Source organism: Penicillium crustosum (genome assembly GCF_028827405.1).
Source record: "Penicillium crustosum strain IBT 35664 chromosome Unknown utg000004l_segment0_segment0, whole genome shotgun sequence".
NCBI lineage: Eukaryota > Fungi > Ascomycota > Eurotiomycetes > Eurotiales > Aspergillaceae > Penicillium > Penicillium crustosum.
In genome coordinates, this window is record NW_026623125.1 from 3,135,205 (window position 1) to 3,153,453 (window position 18,249).

General features: G+C 46.0%; 6 protein-coding genes across 6 annotated transcripts; 3 read left to right on the forward strand and 3 right to left on the reverse strand.

The window, feature by feature from the left end:
* Positions 1 to 562: 562 nt before the first annotated feature.
* rho3 (Rho family GTPase RHO3) lies at positions 563 to 1,599 on the reverse strand (the record flags this gene model as incomplete). Its single annotated transcript, XM_056877967.1, has 8 exons — positions 563 to 681; positions 736 to 937; positions 1,002 to 1,123; positions 1,185 to 1,199; positions 1,269 to 1,285; positions 1,359 to 1,376; positions 1,440 to 1,490; positions 1,550 to 1,599. The coding sequence occupies 8 exons, from the start codon at positions 1,597 to 1,599 to the stop codon at positions 563 to 565; spliced, it is 594 nt and encodes a 197-aa protein (XP_056726547.1).
* Positions 1,600 to 2,647: 1,048 nt separating this feature from the next.
* On the forward strand, positions 2,648 to 4,289 carry N7487_010238 (uncharacterized protein; the record flags this gene model as incomplete). Its single annotated transcript, XM_056877968.1, has 4 exons — positions 2,648 to 2,691; positions 2,750 to 2,908; positions 2,966 to 3,026; positions 3,090 to 4,289. The coding sequence occupies 4 exons, from the start codon at positions 2,648 to 2,650 to the stop codon at positions 4,287 to 4,289; spliced, it is 1,464 nt and encodes a 487-aa protein (XP_056726548.1).
* A 2,710-nt stretch (positions 4,290 to 6,999) lies between these two features.
* On the forward strand, positions 7,000 to 8,888 carry N7487_010239 (OTU family ubiquitin thioesterase; the record flags this gene model as incomplete). The annotated part of the gene is made up of 7 exons (XM_056877969.1): positions 7,000 to 7,300; positions 7,355 to 7,441; positions 7,510 to 7,573; positions 7,626 to 7,891; positions 7,970 to 8,241; positions 8,296 to 8,751; positions 8,813 to 8,888. The coding sequence occupies exons 1-7, from the start codon at positions 7,061 to 7,063 to the stop codon at positions 8,886 to 8,888; spliced, it is 1,461 nt and encodes a 486-aa protein (XP_056726549.1). The 5' UTR covers positions 7,000 to 7,060.
* A 1,409-nt stretch (positions 8,889 to 10,297) lies between these two features.
* N7487_010240 (uncharacterized protein) lies at positions 10,298 to 11,142 on the reverse strand (the record flags this gene model as incomplete). Its single annotated transcript, XM_056877970.1, has 2 exons — positions 10,298 to 10,506; positions 10,614 to 11,142. 2 exons carry the CDS (start codon positions 11,140 to 11,142, stop codon positions 10,298 to 10,300), a joined length of 738 nt encoding a protein of 245 aa, XP_056726550.1.
* Positions 11,143 to 12,188: 1,046 nt separating this feature from the next.
* N7487_010241 (sugar porter family MFS transporter) lies at positions 12,189 to 14,299 on the forward strand (the record flags this gene model as incomplete). The annotated part of the gene is made up of 8 exons (XM_056877971.1): positions 12,189 to 12,269; positions 12,325 to 12,721; positions 12,774 to 13,216; positions 13,270 to 13,360; positions 13,416 to 13,721; positions 13,794 to 13,890; positions 13,952 to 14,078; positions 14,150 to 14,299. 8 exons carry the CDS (start codon positions 12,189 to 12,191, stop codon positions 14,297 to 14,299), a joined length of 1,692 nt encoding a protein of 563 aa, XP_056726551.1.
* An 872-nt stretch (positions 14,300 to 15,171) lies between these two features.
* Positions 15,172 to 17,635, reverse strand: N7487_010242 (putative C6 transcription factor (Gal4); the record flags this gene model as incomplete). The annotated part of the gene is made up of 7 exons (XM_056877972.1): positions 15,172 to 15,586; positions 15,652 to 16,172; positions 16,228 to 16,907; positions 16,974 to 17,284; positions 17,347 to 17,441; positions 17,502 to 17,531; positions 17,603 to 17,635. 7 exons carry the CDS (start codon positions 17,633 to 17,635, stop codon positions 15,172 to 15,174), a joined length of 2,085 nt encoding a protein of 694 aa, XP_056726552.1.
* Positions 17,636 to 18,249: the final 614 nt, after the last annotated feature.

Below are 18,249 nucleotides of genomic sequence, written 5' to 3' on the forward strand. Positions count from 1 at the left end.
GCAGAAAAGCAACCTAGCTTGAATATCCACCTGGGCATCTTGGTAAGATTATATGACAAGGTACCTTTCCCGAAGTACTTTCAGGGCGGTAAGCTAAAGGCGGTGAAATATGACTGAGAACTTTCGATTCACTGGAGTAGAAAACATTAAAGAAATAATACATAAAAAACCTTACAAGATCCAATGAAAATTATATTTATATATCGTAATCAGGAGTCAAAAGGCCAACCTCGCTGAAATGCTCGGAACACAGAGATCCGGAGTTATGCAATCATGCAATCAACATAGACCGGTTTCTATGCAGTCTGAATGGAGCAGACTATGTCTGCTCCGGAGAAGAAGAAAAAAAAAGTTTAAAGCAAGCTCAAAACACCGAATGCATGGGGGAATCAACAAATCCAATCAGGATAAACGTGGGGAGAGACTAAAGACAAGAGGGCGAAGAAAGGGGGAAGAATGGATGGGGACCTTCCAAGTATGGATATCCAGCCAGTAAACGAAGGACAATGTCACAGGCATAAAGAGTTACCATGCGTATCAGGGTAGACTGCAAGACATCACCTCACAGAATGATGCACTGAGAACCGGAGGACGAGCCCCCGCCCGCGTTAACCTCGAGGGCAACCTTAGCAGCCTCGTAGAAGCTTTCTCTGATGCCGCGATTTTGGACCGCAGAGCATTCTGAAAATAACATAAGCCGTGTGATCATGCATAGATAAATTGAAGAGCACTCACCCAGGTACTTCACGGCACCAATCTCCTTTGCCTTTGCTAGGCCCTGGTCAAAGCTGATGGAGTTGGGGTTATCGTTCATATCTTCGTCCTTGCGCAGATCGCACTTGAGTGCTGTTAAGACCACGCGCACACCCGGGCAGTTTTCGTTAATCTCGGCGATCCATTTCGACGACACGTTCTCGAAGGAGTCAGGGCTGTCGACCTATTTATCAGAGCTTGTTAGTCCTTTATGCGGTGGTATCTGAGAGGGAGAGCATTGTGCCTACACTGAAGCAGAGCATCAGCACATGTGTGTCCTCGTAGGACAGTGCTCGCAGTCGGTCGAACTCTTCTTGGCCGGCGGTATCCCATAGCGAGAGCTCCACGTGTATGTTGTCGACGAAGATATCTAGAGTGAATGTGAGTCTCGAGGATCGGGATCAGAGGAAGAGAGCGGGGTAATTATGTACCATGCACGTAGTTTTCTATATTACTCCGAGGTTAGCGATGCGGGTTCAGGAAATTAATTCAGCTTTAGGGGAATGCGCGCTTACCAAAGACCGTAGGCTCACTGAACACAGACGATAACCAGAGTCAGTAACCTGTATCTGAAAGTATGCTCCGAAAATGGTAGAATTCCTTACTAGACCGTTGGGAAGAATCTAGTGAAAGTCCGTTAGCTATGTTGTCATTCATCGGAGACGGGTGAGGGGGAGATTGCGCACCCACGAGTAAACACATTCAGCGCAGATGTCTTGCCGCAGGCACCATCGCCTCTGGAATAATATTAGACCAATCGCCAATAATCAGCGGGGAAATTCTGATCAAAACTAACAGCAGCACCATCTTGCGCTGGACCACCTTCTGTCGGCCGCACAGCTGCATTGCGCAAAGTGATTCAGGAGACGCGGAGTAAGGAGATAAGGGGGGGGTAATGGACAGTATGTCCAAGTATTATTTGTTGGTTCGTGAAGCGTTACTCGTATAAGAGTTTGGAACAATTATGTGACAGTAGAAGAGTGAAGTTGTTGTCGGGGGAAGATTCCAGGACTGGTTGAGTCGATGACATCGAGCACTGAAGGGCTTAAGGGATCGGCGAATAGCGTCAGCCCCCTTCTGGTCCACCTAAGAGTTTTTTTTTTTTTAACCTTTTGATAATTTGGCTGTTAAATTAAGTCCATTTTAGAACCGTCTCATACGTTAGGTTTGCTTGGGTATGTTCCTGGATGTTTTAGGTCTTGGGGCTCATACTCCGTACTCCCCACAGATTTTCTATGAATTCGTACACAGCCTCTTCTAGCTCTTTTTCGTACAAGTCGGCCTACCTTGGCTTTCATTCTACTGCATATTAAAGGCTCACATTTAGCTTTTAATATGTGGATAGCCTAGTAGCACTGCAATAATTAACATACCAAGCCCCTGATAGGTAACAAAGCTTATGGGATGCAAATATTTAGGTGGAACTCTTAATTTCCTTTCTGATGTGGCCTAAGTTATCTACCCAATTTCACATGCTTGGAATAATTGATGTATTCACATCGTATTCACATTGTAGGCATTTGAACAGTCCTCTAGTTAGTTAATTAGTTAACTGTATGTAGATAGGTTTCCTTCACATAGGTCGGTGGTTCAATAGAGTGGAACAATAAGTGGAACAATAATAATAATAAACTATTCAAGAGTAGCATTGAATGAACGTAGGCCTATTGAACAATCATTATTCAAACAAGCTGAATTAATATTGTTGACATATAACCTTGGAAACAGACAATGTGCAAAGTAGTTCTAAGTCAGTAGTCTCCTCACGATAGTCAAGGCGGAAAGCTCACAGCTGTTATCTGACCCAGCTTCTCCAACACTCCAACCCCACCACTTTGCGACCCTCTCTATCCTGACCACCCTTCTTCTCTGTTTGAAATATCACCCGCCTAAGATGTCCGACGATGATGATTTCATGCAGGATTCTGGGGATGAGGAGTATTGGTCCCTTGTTCACTCTGTCTTCGAGACCGAGAGCTGACCGTTCAAATCACAGTTACGACTTCGAATATGAGGATGCGGACGATGACGATTCCGGTGACATCGGAATCGAGAACAAATACTACAATGCCAAGCAGATCAAGGTCGACAATCCAGAAGAGGCAGTGGACGAGTTCCTAGGCATAGCGCCCATGGAGCAAGACAAAAGCGACTGGTAATTTGTTGTCTCCAAGGCTGATCGCAACAACTGTCGCTAACTATGAAAACATAGGGGATTTAAAGGCCTCAAGCAGGCTATCAAGCTGGAATTCAAGCTCGGGCGATACAGCGATGTAAGGCTCATGTCCCAAACCCCGATCTAGCTGTCCAGATACTGACTCCCATCTCTTCATTAGACTGTCACACATTACCGGGAACTGCTCACATACGTTAAATCCGCTGTTACACGGAACTACTCGGAGAAGTCGATCAACAATATGCTCGATTTTATCGAGAAAGGGTCCGACAATGCAGAGGCGTACCAATGCATGGAGGAATTCTACTCTCTGACCCTCGAATCATTCCAAAACACAAACAACGAGCGCCTTTGGCTGAAGACAAACATTAAATTGGCTCGTCTGTGGCTAGAGCGAAAGCAATACGGCCAGCTCGGCAAGAAGATGCGGGAATTGCACCGGGCATGCCAACGAGAGGACGGATCGGACGACACCAGCAAAGGAACATACCTACTCGAGCTCTACGCCCTTGAGATTCAGATGTCCGCCGAAACGAAGAATAACAAACGACTGAAAGCCTTGTACCAGCGCGCGCTCCGAGTACGGTCGGCAGTGCCCCATCCCAAGATTATGGGCATTATCCGTGAATGTGGAGGCAAGATGCACATGAGCGAAGAGAACTGGAGGGAGGCACAAAGTGATTTCTTCGAGTCATTCCGAAATTACGACGAGGCGGGTTCGATGCAACGAATCCAAGTTCTCAAATATCTGGTCTTAACGACCATGCTTATGAAGTCGGCCATCAACCCCTTCGATTCTCAGGAAACCAAGCCATACAAGAATGACCCCCGCATTTCAGCGATGACTGACCTGGTAGATGCCTTCCAGAGGGACGACATCCATGCATACGAGGACGTGCTGAGCAAACATCCGGAAGTCTTGGCCGATCCTTTCATTGCGGAGAACATCGACGAGGTTAGCCGCAACATGCGTACCAAGGCTGTGCTGAAATTGATTGCCCCCTATACCCGATTTTCGCTGCAATTTATCTCCAAACACATCAAGGTCTCTGTACCTGAGGTGTTGGACATTCTCAGTTTCCTCATCCTTGACAAAAAGCTCAATGCCAAGATTGACCAGGATAGTGGGACGGTGGTAGTGGAGAGTGCGAGTGACGTGGAGCGGCTGCGAGCTGTGGGAGAGTGGAGCTCCGCACTGCGCAACCTCTGGCAAACAACATTGAACGGTGAGGGGTTGCGTGCAAACGAGCCCTCTCAGGGTTCCATTTTCCAATCGAGTCTTGGAGACGAGGGTCTGCGATCGGGCCCCCGTGCACGAAAGGATGGCCGAGGTAAAATGCCAGGCAAATGGTTGTTCTAGGCCATCCTTTTTGAAGCGGTTACAAAGGAATTTTTTAAGCGCCCTTCCTCCACGTGTGCATATGCGAGCCGCGTGGGAAACAAAAAAAGAAGAGCTCACACCGGTTCTTTGTTGGGTTGGGCTTACTAGCGAACTGGACGGATTCAGACCCGCTATTTAGAGTTGGTCTGACAGCGCTAAAATCACGATAAGATGAACTCTTTTATGTTTCTGATCCTTTTTTTTTATAGTGGATGTAGTGGATTTGTAGCATGTAGTATTGTAATTGTAGAAATATTACTGCCTAGTTCCAAATCCTTGCCGGGAAAGATCCACTTGGGATGTAGTCTCACGTAAGTTTATGAAGCTTAACCTTGTTGAAATATATATACTACCTTTTTATATAGGTAATAGCTATAGATTACAATTTGAGAATAGCAGGTCCGATACAAAGAAAGATAAAATAAATTAAAATAAAGCAATAAAGCAATCTTAGGGGAACCTTGCGAAGAACCAAAGACATGTGAACACATTTCCTTATCTCCTATAGGGATTGCATGATTGTGCATCAGGTACGGGGCCTTTCTGCCGAGGTCTTCCCGATTTCTTTCTTCCGTCGAATCCATGTAGAACTTACGTACGGAGTAGCCTCACTCGGATCCGACGTTGGATATCGAATTCGCTGGAGCATATGAGCTCTATACAACATACGCGCCTAGGCTGGTGCGAATCACAATCACATCAAAGAAAAAAGAAACTCGAGAAATCCTCCTATCAAGGATATCCGAGCACTAGGTCGGGTGATGAACAATTCTATCACGGCAAAACCCTAACCAACATGCAAGTAGGATAGTAAACTGGTACGGAGTAAAAAGAAAAGAAAAGTAAAATAAAAACAAGTAATGCCACCATCGCCGCGAAAATAACGAACAGGAAAAAAAAAAAAGAAAAGAAAAACGAAAAGCAAATGCCGTATGCATCAAATCGGGGGGCTGCACCAATCATGAGGGGGCCAACATCCAACGAAATATCCCAGACCTCAGCCTTGGAGATTTTTCCAAACCCCGCTTTGGGGGCCTTTTACCCTTGACATATATTGCTTTTTATTTTACTTTGCTTTACTTTGCTTTTTTTTCGTGCCTTTGCTCCTGTTATATACCTAGTTAGGTGAGTCCGTGGATATTATGGAGCTCCGATTAGTCCGAGGCGTCAATTGGAGAGGGTGGGTATGTGTGGAGTGATACTAAGGGATTTGATAGTTAATCCGATGCATACACCTGGGCAATAGTATAATCAATATGGCGTATCCATGGATGTATAATCAGGAAGATAAAGAACTTGGGAATATACGTATCTTATCCTATTTATTCCTGTATTATTTGTATATAGTACGGAGCACCTAGGTAGTTTGATAACTCGAGGGATTGATTTGTGGGGTATAGAGGATTGTACTCCCGTACAACTTCAAAGTACGGAGTACAGCCTATGTACAACCTTAAGGATGTACTACATTAGTAGAAGGGAAAATGGAAGGGAAATAGAGGGTATTTACGCGAGATGTTGGTGTTGTTCGATCAGCATCTTCAGACATCTGTATGGACGGAGGTAACTGGGGCACGGTGCATCGGTGCATCGTTACTTCATACTGTTTTATTTTTTACCCTTTTTCCCTTTTCTTTTCTTTTCTTTTTTTTCTTCTAAACACATTTTCTTTTTATTTTCGAATCTATCTTTTTCTGAATTTCAATATTCCCGATTTCCATATAGGGAGGAAAACAAGTAGGTTGAACTTCCCCTACTTTTTTTTCCCCTACCAAAACACACTCTCTTTACCAATTATCCTCCTCTCCCCGCAAAAACTCCCTTCCCCCCCAAATCTCTCTTCCTCCCACAACTCTATCCAGAACTTTTAGGGATCGTCCTTTTTAACCTTGGACTCTCTCTACTGTCTCAGATTTCACATTTTCTCGATCTCACTCGGCACTGATTATCTCATCGGGGTCATAAAACCTTGGAAGGTAAGCAACTTCCGATCGCCCTTTTCTTTCTTTTGTCATTGTGTGTAATACACTCTCGATTTTCATTCCTTGGCCCCCCTTCTTTTTTTTTTCACAGCCCTTCTGGATCTCTGTTTAATTCTCCGGAATCCATATCCGCTCCATCATTTGGGAAATCAGACTCTTGGGTCCCTGTCTTACAAATCTGGTTTGGTTCGTGCACCCCTCCATCAGGAGCCGTTCCCAACCGGCTTATATCCTTTGCCTGTGGAGGCTGATCCTCCTGACATCATTCCGGTTTCCCTCTCTCCACAATGTGATTGTGATATCCCCCTTTGGCTTCTGGGCTTTTCATCACAAAACTTCTTTTACATGCCCCAATCAGAGTGGAAGAGCTGCCTGTCCTAGAGGCCTGTAGTACACCCTTTCTTTGTCCTATCTTTCTCCTTGTATCCTCCTATTGGTGCTCACCGGGTCCTCATGGGCTTGATTTGACCTGACTGCTATGCATGTTTGGCGTCTGGATCATCATACTGAGACTCTGATAGTAATAGCCGATCCGCTGTGCTGGGACACACTTCAGTGTCGTACAAGGCAAAAGTGTTGAGCTGTATTTCGCCATTTCAGGGAAATGTCCATTCGATCCGTATGTCAACTTATTCTTGTTTCATTTATATTTTTGTTCTTCCTCTACGGGTCAAGTTCTTTTTTTCTAACATCCCCAGAAAACCTTGACATAATAACCACTGCGTGGACTCTTCGACTTCGAATAAGCACAACTTCAAACCGTATGCGATGTCCTTATCAAAACCTACTTGGAATCATTTCGGTATTCATCAGCCGTTCCCGGAAAAGCAGAATCCCGTCGATTTTTACCGGGACGCCCTTTCCTCATCTTTTCTTTCTCCTGTGGCCCTTTCATTATCAGCTGCTTTCTCTCCAATCTCTTCAAACTCCGCCAATATGAATGCTCTCTCGGCAGACGAGATGGAGCGCTTTCAGAAGCTTTCCAACAGCTACCAACCGGAAGTTCAGGTATTTGGTTTCGATTATCCCGGTCTGCAGCAATGGCTGACACCATGTCGACAGGGGCCCCTTGTCTCAACCAAACAGTCTAGCCACAGCATCGCCTTGGATTACTCGAATGCGGATCCAACTCTAGCTACAAAGACAAATGTAAGCTTTGGTGGCTTGAGCCTCCTGTGTCACCACAATGTGTCTCGCATCTAACTTACTGCTTACAGGCGCTTGCGATCACCCATCCCGAATGCCGTATCATGAAAGGGGATGGGAATTGTGGTTGGAGAGGTATGGCCATCTTTATTTGATATGAAGTATATCCCATGCTAAATCTATACAGCTGTGGCATTTGGTTATTTCGAGACCCTTTTCGCCCTCCGAGACACCCTCCGGATCGAGGCGGAGATTCGGAGAATGAAGTCTCTTACTACGCTTTTGGAACGGGTCGGCCTGTCGGATTCGATCTACGAGATCTTTGTCGACGCCACAGAAGATATCCTTAACCGAACCCAGGCTGCTATTCAAAATGGCGCTCAAGACGAGTCTTTCCTTGTCGAGGCTTTCAACGAGGGTTACTGCTCTGATGCTATCATTACTCATTTCCGAGTAAGTGCTTCCCTTTGGACGATTCTTGCCCTTCAATTTCCTTGTTACCGGGCGTAAGCTAATTGTCTCGCCTTGCAGATTTTAACTAGCGCGTGGATGAAGCTCAACGCGAACCGGTACCAGGCTTTCCTTCCTATGCCACTGAACCAGTACTGCAGCTCGCGGATAGACCCGGTGAAGACCGAGATCGACGAAGTTGGCCTCCAGGCACTGATCGACGGTGTGATCGAAGGCTCCGGAATTGGTGTCGAAATTCTTTATCTCGACCGAAGTGAAGGCGACGTCGTGACACCCCACCAACTATCCTCTAATAGTCCCAATGGTGCAACAATCCGCCTCCTATACAGACCGTGAGTTAATTCAGCAGCTAATAAGTGTTGCGCCGATTTTAACATTCCACACAGAGGCCATTATGATATCCTTTACCCAGTCGAAACTTTGAATATGGCACCTATAGTTAACCTCCAATACGGAATGACGTCTGACTACTCCCCCTGGGATCAAGCTGCTCTCGGGTTCGACGTTAATTCAAGCTTAATGGCCATTCCCAATCTGATGCAGGATACATCCTTTGGGATGGGCGCTCCCATGTCTCCAATGCCTTCTGTCTCGCCAGCTCCTGCCAGTCCATTCCGCATGTCCCCGCAACAAGACATGTACCAATCGCCTATGCCGACCCACGCACCCATTCCGTCGATTCCTGTCTCTCCTCCCCCACAACTCCCGCCACCATCCTCTGCCCCGCCACCAATGACTTCGTTGCCTAGTCGATCATCAGATGGCCCGCAGATTCGCCTGAATCCATTGGTGATGAAACCAAATCTCAGTCGTTCGTTGCCAGTCACGACACCTTTCAAAAAGTGAGTTTTGTCGAGGTTATTCATAGTATAATTGGTGTCGTTATTGACTTTTCTCTCTTAGCTCCCCATATAACCAAGCCCATTTCCAGAACTCCGACTTTGAACCCATCCATTGGGAACCGCACGAACGAAGATGAAATTTTCGGGCTGTCGTACATGACAAGAGCCATGGATCTTGTTTTCTTTCTCATTTCCTCTTCATAATGATCATACTGGGTTAATTGGATCGACTCGTATCATGGTTTTGTCAGGCGGACTAGGTCAGCACATGTCTCTTTCGACCTCGTCCCTTTCGGGTCTAGGGACCGGCTTCGTTCACATTTTCCCTCTTTCTTATCCCCTTCCTCTTCCTCGAATTCTTCTCTTCTCCTCTCAATGATTGTCCTCTTTAGCGTGGTGCAGCGCGTTGCATGGTACGAGCGTTCTCGCCCAGATTGTTTCTTTCCATCGTTTTCAACCTCGGGGTCTTTTCTCTCTCTCTTTTCTTTTTCTCTTATTTTTTTTTAGGCTCTGGAACTGCAAGAAATGCATTACTATTGAACCATAACTATGTTTAGGTATACGAGTAGAATGTAAGGTTGTTAGACGGGATATTGACTTCTATTAACGTTGTAGCTATCCTTGTTTTCTATCTGATAGAATATTTCATAGATAGTGGAATATGATCTAGCCCAAATAGGATCTTCGAAAAAGGATTGCAGCATCAAGCTTTGTCTATAAATCCAGTCTTCATCCTACGTCCCTGTAGAATCCCGATTTAACTAGTAATCGAACACTTCCAACGTTTCCTTGCTCGGGCTCTTAGTTAATGGTATCAAGCGCCCAACCCATTTCCTTTCATTTCCATACACAAAAGAACCTTTACCTCGGTAATACAAGAATAAAACCGAACCTAGTGTCTTTCTTTAACGCCTTAAAACTACTCCGTCGGGCATCCATTGATGTCCGACGTTTAAGCAAGGAGTATCGCCGATCCAATCCTCGGAATCAAACCGTCGACTCTTTTCTTTATAAAGTGGAGTCATTGATAAGAGGATTGTCATCCCTGCTTCTCTGCTTCCTGATCTTCGGAGACCTCTCTCTTTTTCGACACCGGTACATTAATAGTGGTAGGGGGTTCATCCTGATTCAATATTCCTGATAGAACCGATGGTGGCAAAGGTTACATGGAACTCGTTGTGTCGACGTGTTCCATGTCAATCTCTTCCGCAATATGCCGCGAATCCTGGTACTTTGGTATTGTGCATGGGGATAGGATCGTCCCACTCAATTCGGATGGAGAGCTTGATGTGTGGATATCTGCCCTATAGTTCCGGAGCTTTGCAGGACTCGGGATTTTGTTTGATTGGGTGTATTTTATTCAACGACTTTTTTTAAATGAAATGCACATAAGTACGAAGTACGTAAATGTGGATCTTGTTTTATTTTTCCTCAAAAAATTAAAACATAAAAAAAAGTACTTTGATCGTCAAATTTAACATATGGAGATTCCTCGGGATGACGTCGGTCGAATGTGAATCAGTTGTTCTAGAAGCCTACGGGCCTGTCACTTCCCACTAAACAACCGAATCGCCGTATTCGGAAGTGCCCTAATAACCTGCCACAGCACATACAGAGTATCACTCCTTGCAGAGCTAGCGTATGTCGCCGGACGGGAAGGGATGTCTGCAGCCACGAGAATCGTATTCACCAGAGCGGCAGGGTAATGTTCACGCAGGTACCCAGCGACGAGATCGTGTCCGTTTGTAATTCCACCTATAGAGTCTCAGCATGTATATCCACATCCATTTTGGACCAAACTCGAGACCTAATGTCTCAAAAGCCAAGAAACAAAAGAAACAAAAAAGAAACAAAAATCATACCACTAGTCCACAAATTCCCATCCCTGGCAACCCTAACCGAGTCATCCCAATTCGCCTCAGGGAATCTCCTCCTCATCTCAGGAATCAACAACCGCGGCGCCGTAACTTCCCTCCCCTTCACAATCCTAGCGTACCCGAGAACAAATGCTCCGGTACAGATACTCAAGATCGGCGTGTTGACCGCGAAATGCGCGCGCACGAAGTCGAGGTATTCTTCTGCTGGCGGCATGGCTTTGGGCGGGGGACCGGGGATTAGCAGGATATCCAACTTTCCTGGGGAAACGGCAGAGTCTGTGAGTGAGTCCGTTAACTGGAGGGACATCTGCGAGGTCGTGTTGACTGTGCTGTTTGGTCCGTTGTGGGCGATGTAGTGGATCTTGCAGGGTCGGCCTAGGTCGACTAGTAGTTGGGGGAGGGAACATTCTTGCAGGTATTCTGGGGTTGTCATGTAGAGGAGGTCGACGGCGGATAGGTCGAGGAGTTGGACGGTTCCTACTAGGAGGACGCCGATTTGGAAGGGGGTGGACATGGTTTTCTGGGTGATGGAGGGTAAGGGAAGGTAAGGTTGAGGAGATCTTGAACTTTGGGATCTGGAAGTTTGACTCCAACAGAGGGAGAATTTATCACATCGCGCTGGGAAGGTCATGCCGATTTTTCGCACCTGATATTTCTTGGGAAACCACTATCCAGCAGATGACATGCGTGTAGAGGCCCAGCTGCTGCTCTTTGGCACTGGACGTGATGAATTTTCACGGTTCTTAGCAGCCCCTTGGTGAATCTACGCATAACTATACAAGTTGCGTTGTTTTTTTACGGTGAAGATGGGTTCCACATGGGCAGCACAGAGTCGAGAATCACCGTTGCAAAAGTCCCGATTGAGGTATTCGCTCATAATGAGTTTCAGACAACATTGGAAAGCAATTCAATCAAAAAAATATCCAATGTTTCAATGTTCCAATGGTATTGCAACTGAAACCCAGCTGTGATATATCGGACTAAACCCGAACATGAAATAAGATTTCCCACCTGACCCCACCGGGCTTGGGGGGCTTCGGGATGACGCTACCGAACTTTTGTAGGGCTTTGGATTTTTGGAATTGTCTCTGATAATAAGAAAGGTATTTTTGTAAGGTTAGATGTATTCATATACATATAAATAAATGTTTATATCTTTTCCTGGGTTGTGTTTACTTCAAGAAATCTAAATCTCTAACCCCTTGACAATGTTTCCCCGCAATATCAAAACTCTCCCCGACCTCAGGAGAGGCGGTCCACCCCAAATTTGGGGAAAGCCTGTGCCCCAGTTTCGGCTCTTCCCCTCCTTTTTACTTTTTCAGTTTGTGCGGAGTAGAACCCTCCGCTGATATTCATTCTATTAGATGTGCCTTGTGTCTTGTGCCTTGCTCTCAGCTCTCGGAGTACTGTGTTCCTGCTACATCTATACCCCAGACGGAGCACTGTCTTCCTAGACGGCAGAGGGCAGTTCTTATACTTAACTTAGAAAATATCTATATATAAAACCCAGCGAACAGGGGAGATATCCCTTCTCACCGGCTCAGAAAAGACTGGCGTATCATGGCTACTGTTGAAGATAGCAGCCCGAAGGGCGGCTTTTCGCTTGTCCTACAGAATCCCTTTCTCTGTGGTGTAGCATCGGTAAGTGTCTGCTTTTGCATAAGGTGTTTCTGTCTATTTATTGACCGTGGCACAGTTCTCGACCCTGGGTGGTCTGTTATCTGGCTATGATCAAGGTGTTATTAGCGGTGTTATCACCATGGAGTCCTTTGGAGCTCGGTACCCTCGTGTCTTCTCTGAAAGTGGTTTCAAGGGTTGGTTCGTGTCAACACTATTGCTTGCAGCTTGGGCTGGGTCCTTGATCAATGGACCTATCGCCGATCGATTTGGCCGGAAGATGTCCATCAATCTGGCAGTAGTGGTCTTCGTTATTGGTTCGGTTATCCAATGCGCTGCTATGAATGTCCCAATGTTGTTCGCTGGTAGAGCTATTGCTGGTTTGGCTGTTGGTCAACTGACCATGGTTGTGCCTCTGTACATCTCTGAAGTATCTATTCCAGAGATTCGTGGAGGACTGGTGGTTCTACAGCAATGTGAGTTGCTCAGTAAAGATGGGATATAATACGTCGTCTAATTTGCGTTTAGTATCCGTCACTCTGGGAATCTTGTTCAGTTACTGGATCGACTATGGAACGAACTATATCGGCGGTACCCGATGTGCTCCTGATATCCCGTACTCCGGTGGTACAATCTCAAAACCTATCTTCGACCCTTACCATGACGTTCCTGTCGGTGGCTGCACTGGGCAGTCCGAGGTGTCGTGGCGTCTCCCCCTCGCCCTGCAGATCGTTCCGGCAGTTATCCTGGGTATTGGAATGCTGTTCTTTCCAGACTCGCCCCGTTGGTTGTTGATGAAAGAGCGTGATGACGATTCGCTGCATGCACTCTCAAGACTGCGCCGCCAGGATCGCGATAGTCCTATTCTCCTTAATGAGTACCTTGAAATAAAGGCCTCCATCATGTTGGAAAATTCCTTTGCGAGGGACAATTTCCCTAGCCTGTCTGGATTCAAGTTGCACGTTGCTCAGGTTTGTTACAAATCCCTCCCTTATAATTCGACTTCGCTAACACGTTTGGAAAGTACATGTCCTTCTTCACAACATGGTCCCGCTTCAGGCGGTTGGCTATTGGCTGTATCGTGATGTTCTTTCAACAATTCATGGGTTGTAATGGTATGTAATGTCCACTACACACACATTAATCTATAGCAGCGTCTAATTCATGTAGCCATGATCTACTACGCACCTACGATCTTCGCCCAGCTCGGCCTGGATGGTAACACCACCTCCCTCCTTGCTACTGGCGTTTACGGCATCGTCAACTGTCTTAGCACCCTTCCCGCTCTCTTCTTTATCGACAGAGTCGGTCGTCGACCTCTTCTCATGGCAGGCGCCGCAGGAACTTGCATCTCGCTGGTCATTGTGGGTGGCATCTTGGGTGGCTTTGGTTCCTCGCTCGCGAGTAATAAATCGGCCGGTTGGGCTGGTATTGCCTTTATCTATATCTACGATGTCAACTTCTCCTATTCATTCGGTAAGACCACGACTTATACCTCTTCTTGTCCTTTCTTCCGTACCAACCAACTAACAACATTTTCACTATCAGCCCCTATCGGTTGGGTTTTGCCTTCAGAGATCTTCAACCTCTCCATTAGATCCAAGGCTATATCCATCACAACCTCGGCAACATGGATGTGCAATTTGTAAGTTACAGCATTGCTAGTCAGACTATTTGATTCGAATCTAACAAACTACATCTTGCAGCATCATTGGCCTTGTCACCCCTGATATGCTCGAGTCCATCACATGGGGCACATACATCTTCTTTGCTGCCTTCTGTCTTCTTGCCTTTGCGTTTACCTTCTTCTGCATCCCCGAAACCCGCGGAAAGGTACACCCCGCAACCCTATGCACCAAAGTGGGCTTATATTCCATGATTTACCATGCTAACTATTTCAACAGACACTCGAAGACATGGATCTCATTTTTGGAGACACAGCCGCCCATGAAGAAAAGAAGCGCATCAAACACATTGAAGCCGAGTTGCGCGGAACACCGATTGAAGAAGATGATCTTATCAAACCGGTCGATGCGTATGTGGAACAGGCATGAATGTCAACGTGCAATGTGAAGAGCTTACGGTGCAAAGACGAACATGAGGCGTATATAATAAATTATTCTTGGCACAGGATTCGATACACTTTCAAATCCAACTCCATAACTGTGCTCTACGCAACCAGTGTGTAGATAATTGAGTGTTCTTCATTTAGTGGTTACCGCACACCACCTATCTCGCTTTAACGCTATAGATTTCGTTAAATTCATAAATTTAAAATTTTCAGCCTAGGCTTCTCATGCTAGCCCTCTTTTTTATCTTATGTGCGCTTGGCATTTGGCATGACTGTCAAGTAAATGAATCTTGGCTCCCATGTCCCCTCGCATAGATATCTATATTTCTATGTAGCTCTAAATATTCATAGACCGAACCTGTAAGCTCAAGAAATTGCTGGGCAAACATGGTGAATGGGATAGATATTATGTGCGTCCTTCTGAAATTTGTGACTATTTATAGTAGTCCCGAAGACAAGAACCCAGCCAGCTGCCGGAATGAAACAGCAAGACTAGTTTGACGATGTAGTCAATCGTGATATTAATCAATTTATACCTATCAGACATAACCCTGTTAAATCCGTGATCTCTGCTATAAGAGTGAAAGTAACTTCCCGTTTCTAATAATAGAAACACTCTGAGCAGCGCAACCTAGGATTCCAATATAGGCATTTTTATGTATTTTATCTCAAAAACTAGGTTATACATTTTGAGATGACTGTTTCGACACATTTGAAGTATTCGCTAATACTCATACTTATATCATTATTTCCAAAAGAGATGCCCAATTTTCATTTTCCCATATACTCATCATCCTACAATGCAAGATACATACAGAAATAAAAGAAATCAACAAAACCATAGCCATTCATTCTTCATTCTGCCGCGGGGAAATTCACCCATTCAGAAAAGTCCATGCCACCCGTATTCATCTGCAACTGCTGCTCAACTGGAAACAGGCTTCCAAATCCGGGATCACTGAAGAACTGCTCGGGGAACGGCATCATGTTAGGCAGTGGTTGCGGGGACATGTGCTGGTGCTGGTGTTGCTGGGGGTCGAGCTGGTCTGCGTCGGTTGGGAGCCCCTGTGGCACTGAGTGCGTAGGTGGGCCAAGGAGTCGGTTGATAACTTCGAAGCAGCGGGTTGCGAAGCGGTTTGTGCCGAGGGAGGGGTGGGTTAGAAGGGATTTTGTGGTTTCAATGTCCTGGAGCCAGGAGGCGGCTTCGGGGTTTGAGGGGTCGGTCATTAGAAAGACTATGGGGATGAGGCCTGCTTGGAAGAGGAAGTAGCTATATTTTTTTTATGTTAGATGTCATTCTTGTGAAGTATTAGTTAGGTATGGGGAAATACATACAGCATATACCATGCCCCAAGTCTGGTGCACATATAGTTCGCCATGTACTCCGAAATGGAAGAGATGGTCAGACGCGCATTCTGGAGACAGCGCATTCGACACTCTGTCTCGAAGGGATCTTCAGACCCTGCATCCGGGGTGCCTGGGCCGCTGCCGGTAAGTGGGGCCCAACGTCTAGCGGCCCAGCGGAGTAGGATTGGTCTATAGATCAGAATAGTGAGGTTCCAGTTTCGCCATAGCAGGCGATTGCGCACGAGTGCGAGAGAGTCCGGGTCTGGATGGGTTGGCTGCATAGAGAGAGGCAACTGCGGGTGTTGCAGGTAGGATGGAAGACTGTTGTACCATTCTTCGATGGGTTTTTGAAGGTTCAGTGTGTCTTCTGGAGTGAGGCTGGGGCTTGAAATGAGGCGTTGGTAGACGCTGTTGGTAAGGAGGTGGAAGCTAGCCTGGGCAATTAAGCCAGAGTAGATGGTTGGGCCGGGTGATTCGGCTGGCAAAGTTATTGTTGTGGGGGTTAATGCCTGTAATTGATTAGTTATAACTGCGTTTTTCGTGATTTATATTTGTTGCGAATACCTCTTCGTGGATATTTCGAACCTGCTTTGCATCCATGACACTGTCCTCTGGAAGGAGGATCGGTCTTCCGAAAGTTTTGGCTGCGCCGCTGTCGAAGATGAAAACTCCCCACCACAATCTTCTGCGGATTTCTCTTTGTAAAAGACTGATCTTCCAGCCAGGGAACTCCTTGTGAAGACCCAAACTCATGGCCATTCGGACTGCTAGGCCAAGATAATTCCATCCGGTGTTGGGCTTGTTCCGTTTCTGTGCGTAGTTGCTCAGTAACAATAATCCTTGGACCAATGTCAAATTGCCAGTCTCAAATACAGATGCCTGCTGCAAGTATCCTCTGGCTTCTTGATAGAATGTGATATCGAGGTCTGAGCTGTCATCCCCGATACACCAGGCTCCAAGAGCTAATATCGTGTTTAAGAGGATATGCCAGGCGTTACCATGTGGGCGTAGAGATGGGTCGTTAAACTGCATTCGGAAGGTAGGCTCGTGAATAAATGGATAGCTGGTATGGTAATTGAGGAAAAAAGCGTCGATGAACGCTTGCTCAATCAGTCCAGATGGGGCACTTTCCAGAAGTTGTGCTTTGAGAGGCACGCCTCCTGACCTTGCCGAGCGCACAGGTATGTTCAGATCAAATCCATGATCAAAAAGTGCTCGTAATGGTACGACACTTGAAGACGCTCCTGTGATCTATTTGTCAGTTTGGAAAACGACAAGCATAATCCATAATAAATATTGAATGGACTAACCAAAGTAGCCAGCTCCTTCGGGCTTAATAGATAGCGCGGCCATGCCGTCTGTCAAATCACCAAGCGTAATTTCTTTTTCAGCCCAGTCAAAGCCATCGGCTTGCTGTGGGAGAGCTTCTGGTGCTGGCTCGGCCCGTTCTGGCTCATGTTTGGGGGTTGAGTGCCTTGAAGAGGACTTGGATGAAGGGGCCCTTGGGACCTCTGGGTTTTGCAAAAGAGAGCGGAGTGTAGCATCCAGATCACCACCTGGGAAAAGCCTTCCTAGGGCTGTTTCAAATGAGTGTAGGCGATCTTCAACATAGGTTAAGTGTCTGAAGTGGTCAAGTTAGTCTTGTCTTCAAATACAAAACACTTTCCTGTCCTGGTCACTTACTGCCGAGTCAAAGGACTTCTGCTGACTTTGGGGCTGTATATACATTCTTTGTTCAGCTGTCGACATTGCAGACAGACTGGTCGCTCTTTTGAGCACTATAAAACCCGGGTTAAATGGGCCAAGGCCTGCATATGTTTAATAAAGAAGGCACTTACTCTTGACTTGCGCAAGCGGCATTCGTCGCACTATTTGGGCAGTCAGACTTCAACTCTAGCATTTTATACCTCAGCTATCATGCAGACGGATCAATACATACAGCAAATGAGTGGGAATCACGAGTGCTAGCCATCTTTATCGAGGTAAGTTGGATGTCTCGTATCTTGTATCCAATACGCTATGATCATGCCATACAACGGCAGTCATCTGTATAAAAAGTTAGCTAATGCATTTGATATAATGCACAGAAAATGCTTCGCGAGACCCCACATCGGGTATCAGGTATAGCACATAAGCATGGTAGGGCTGGGATGTGTATACACAGAGCGGTGTGGAAGTGATCTCTAGAATGGAAAATATACTCACGATCGGCACTAGAGCACAGCCTCTTGCAATGCGATGGATAAGATGCATCCATCGCTCCCCTCGATGGTGGGGAAACCGGTCAGGTGATACGTGCAGAAAACTCATATCGGTGCCTCAGGCAGAAATCTTTTATGATTTCGATTGCAGCCCTTGTTGACTGCTTGGTATATTATTTCAAGTCTTAGATGCTATATTATTTGTACTTTGACTCTTATTAGCTACATCAGTTGGGGTTTCAAAGCGCAGGGTGTATATATTAAACGTGAAGTATATAGCAGAAACTATATATATTGCTTGCATACGACGTTTTGATAGCATTTAATCCAGATATTTTAAGCAGGAAATAGCCGGAAATTTAAATATAGGTTAATAATTGTATCA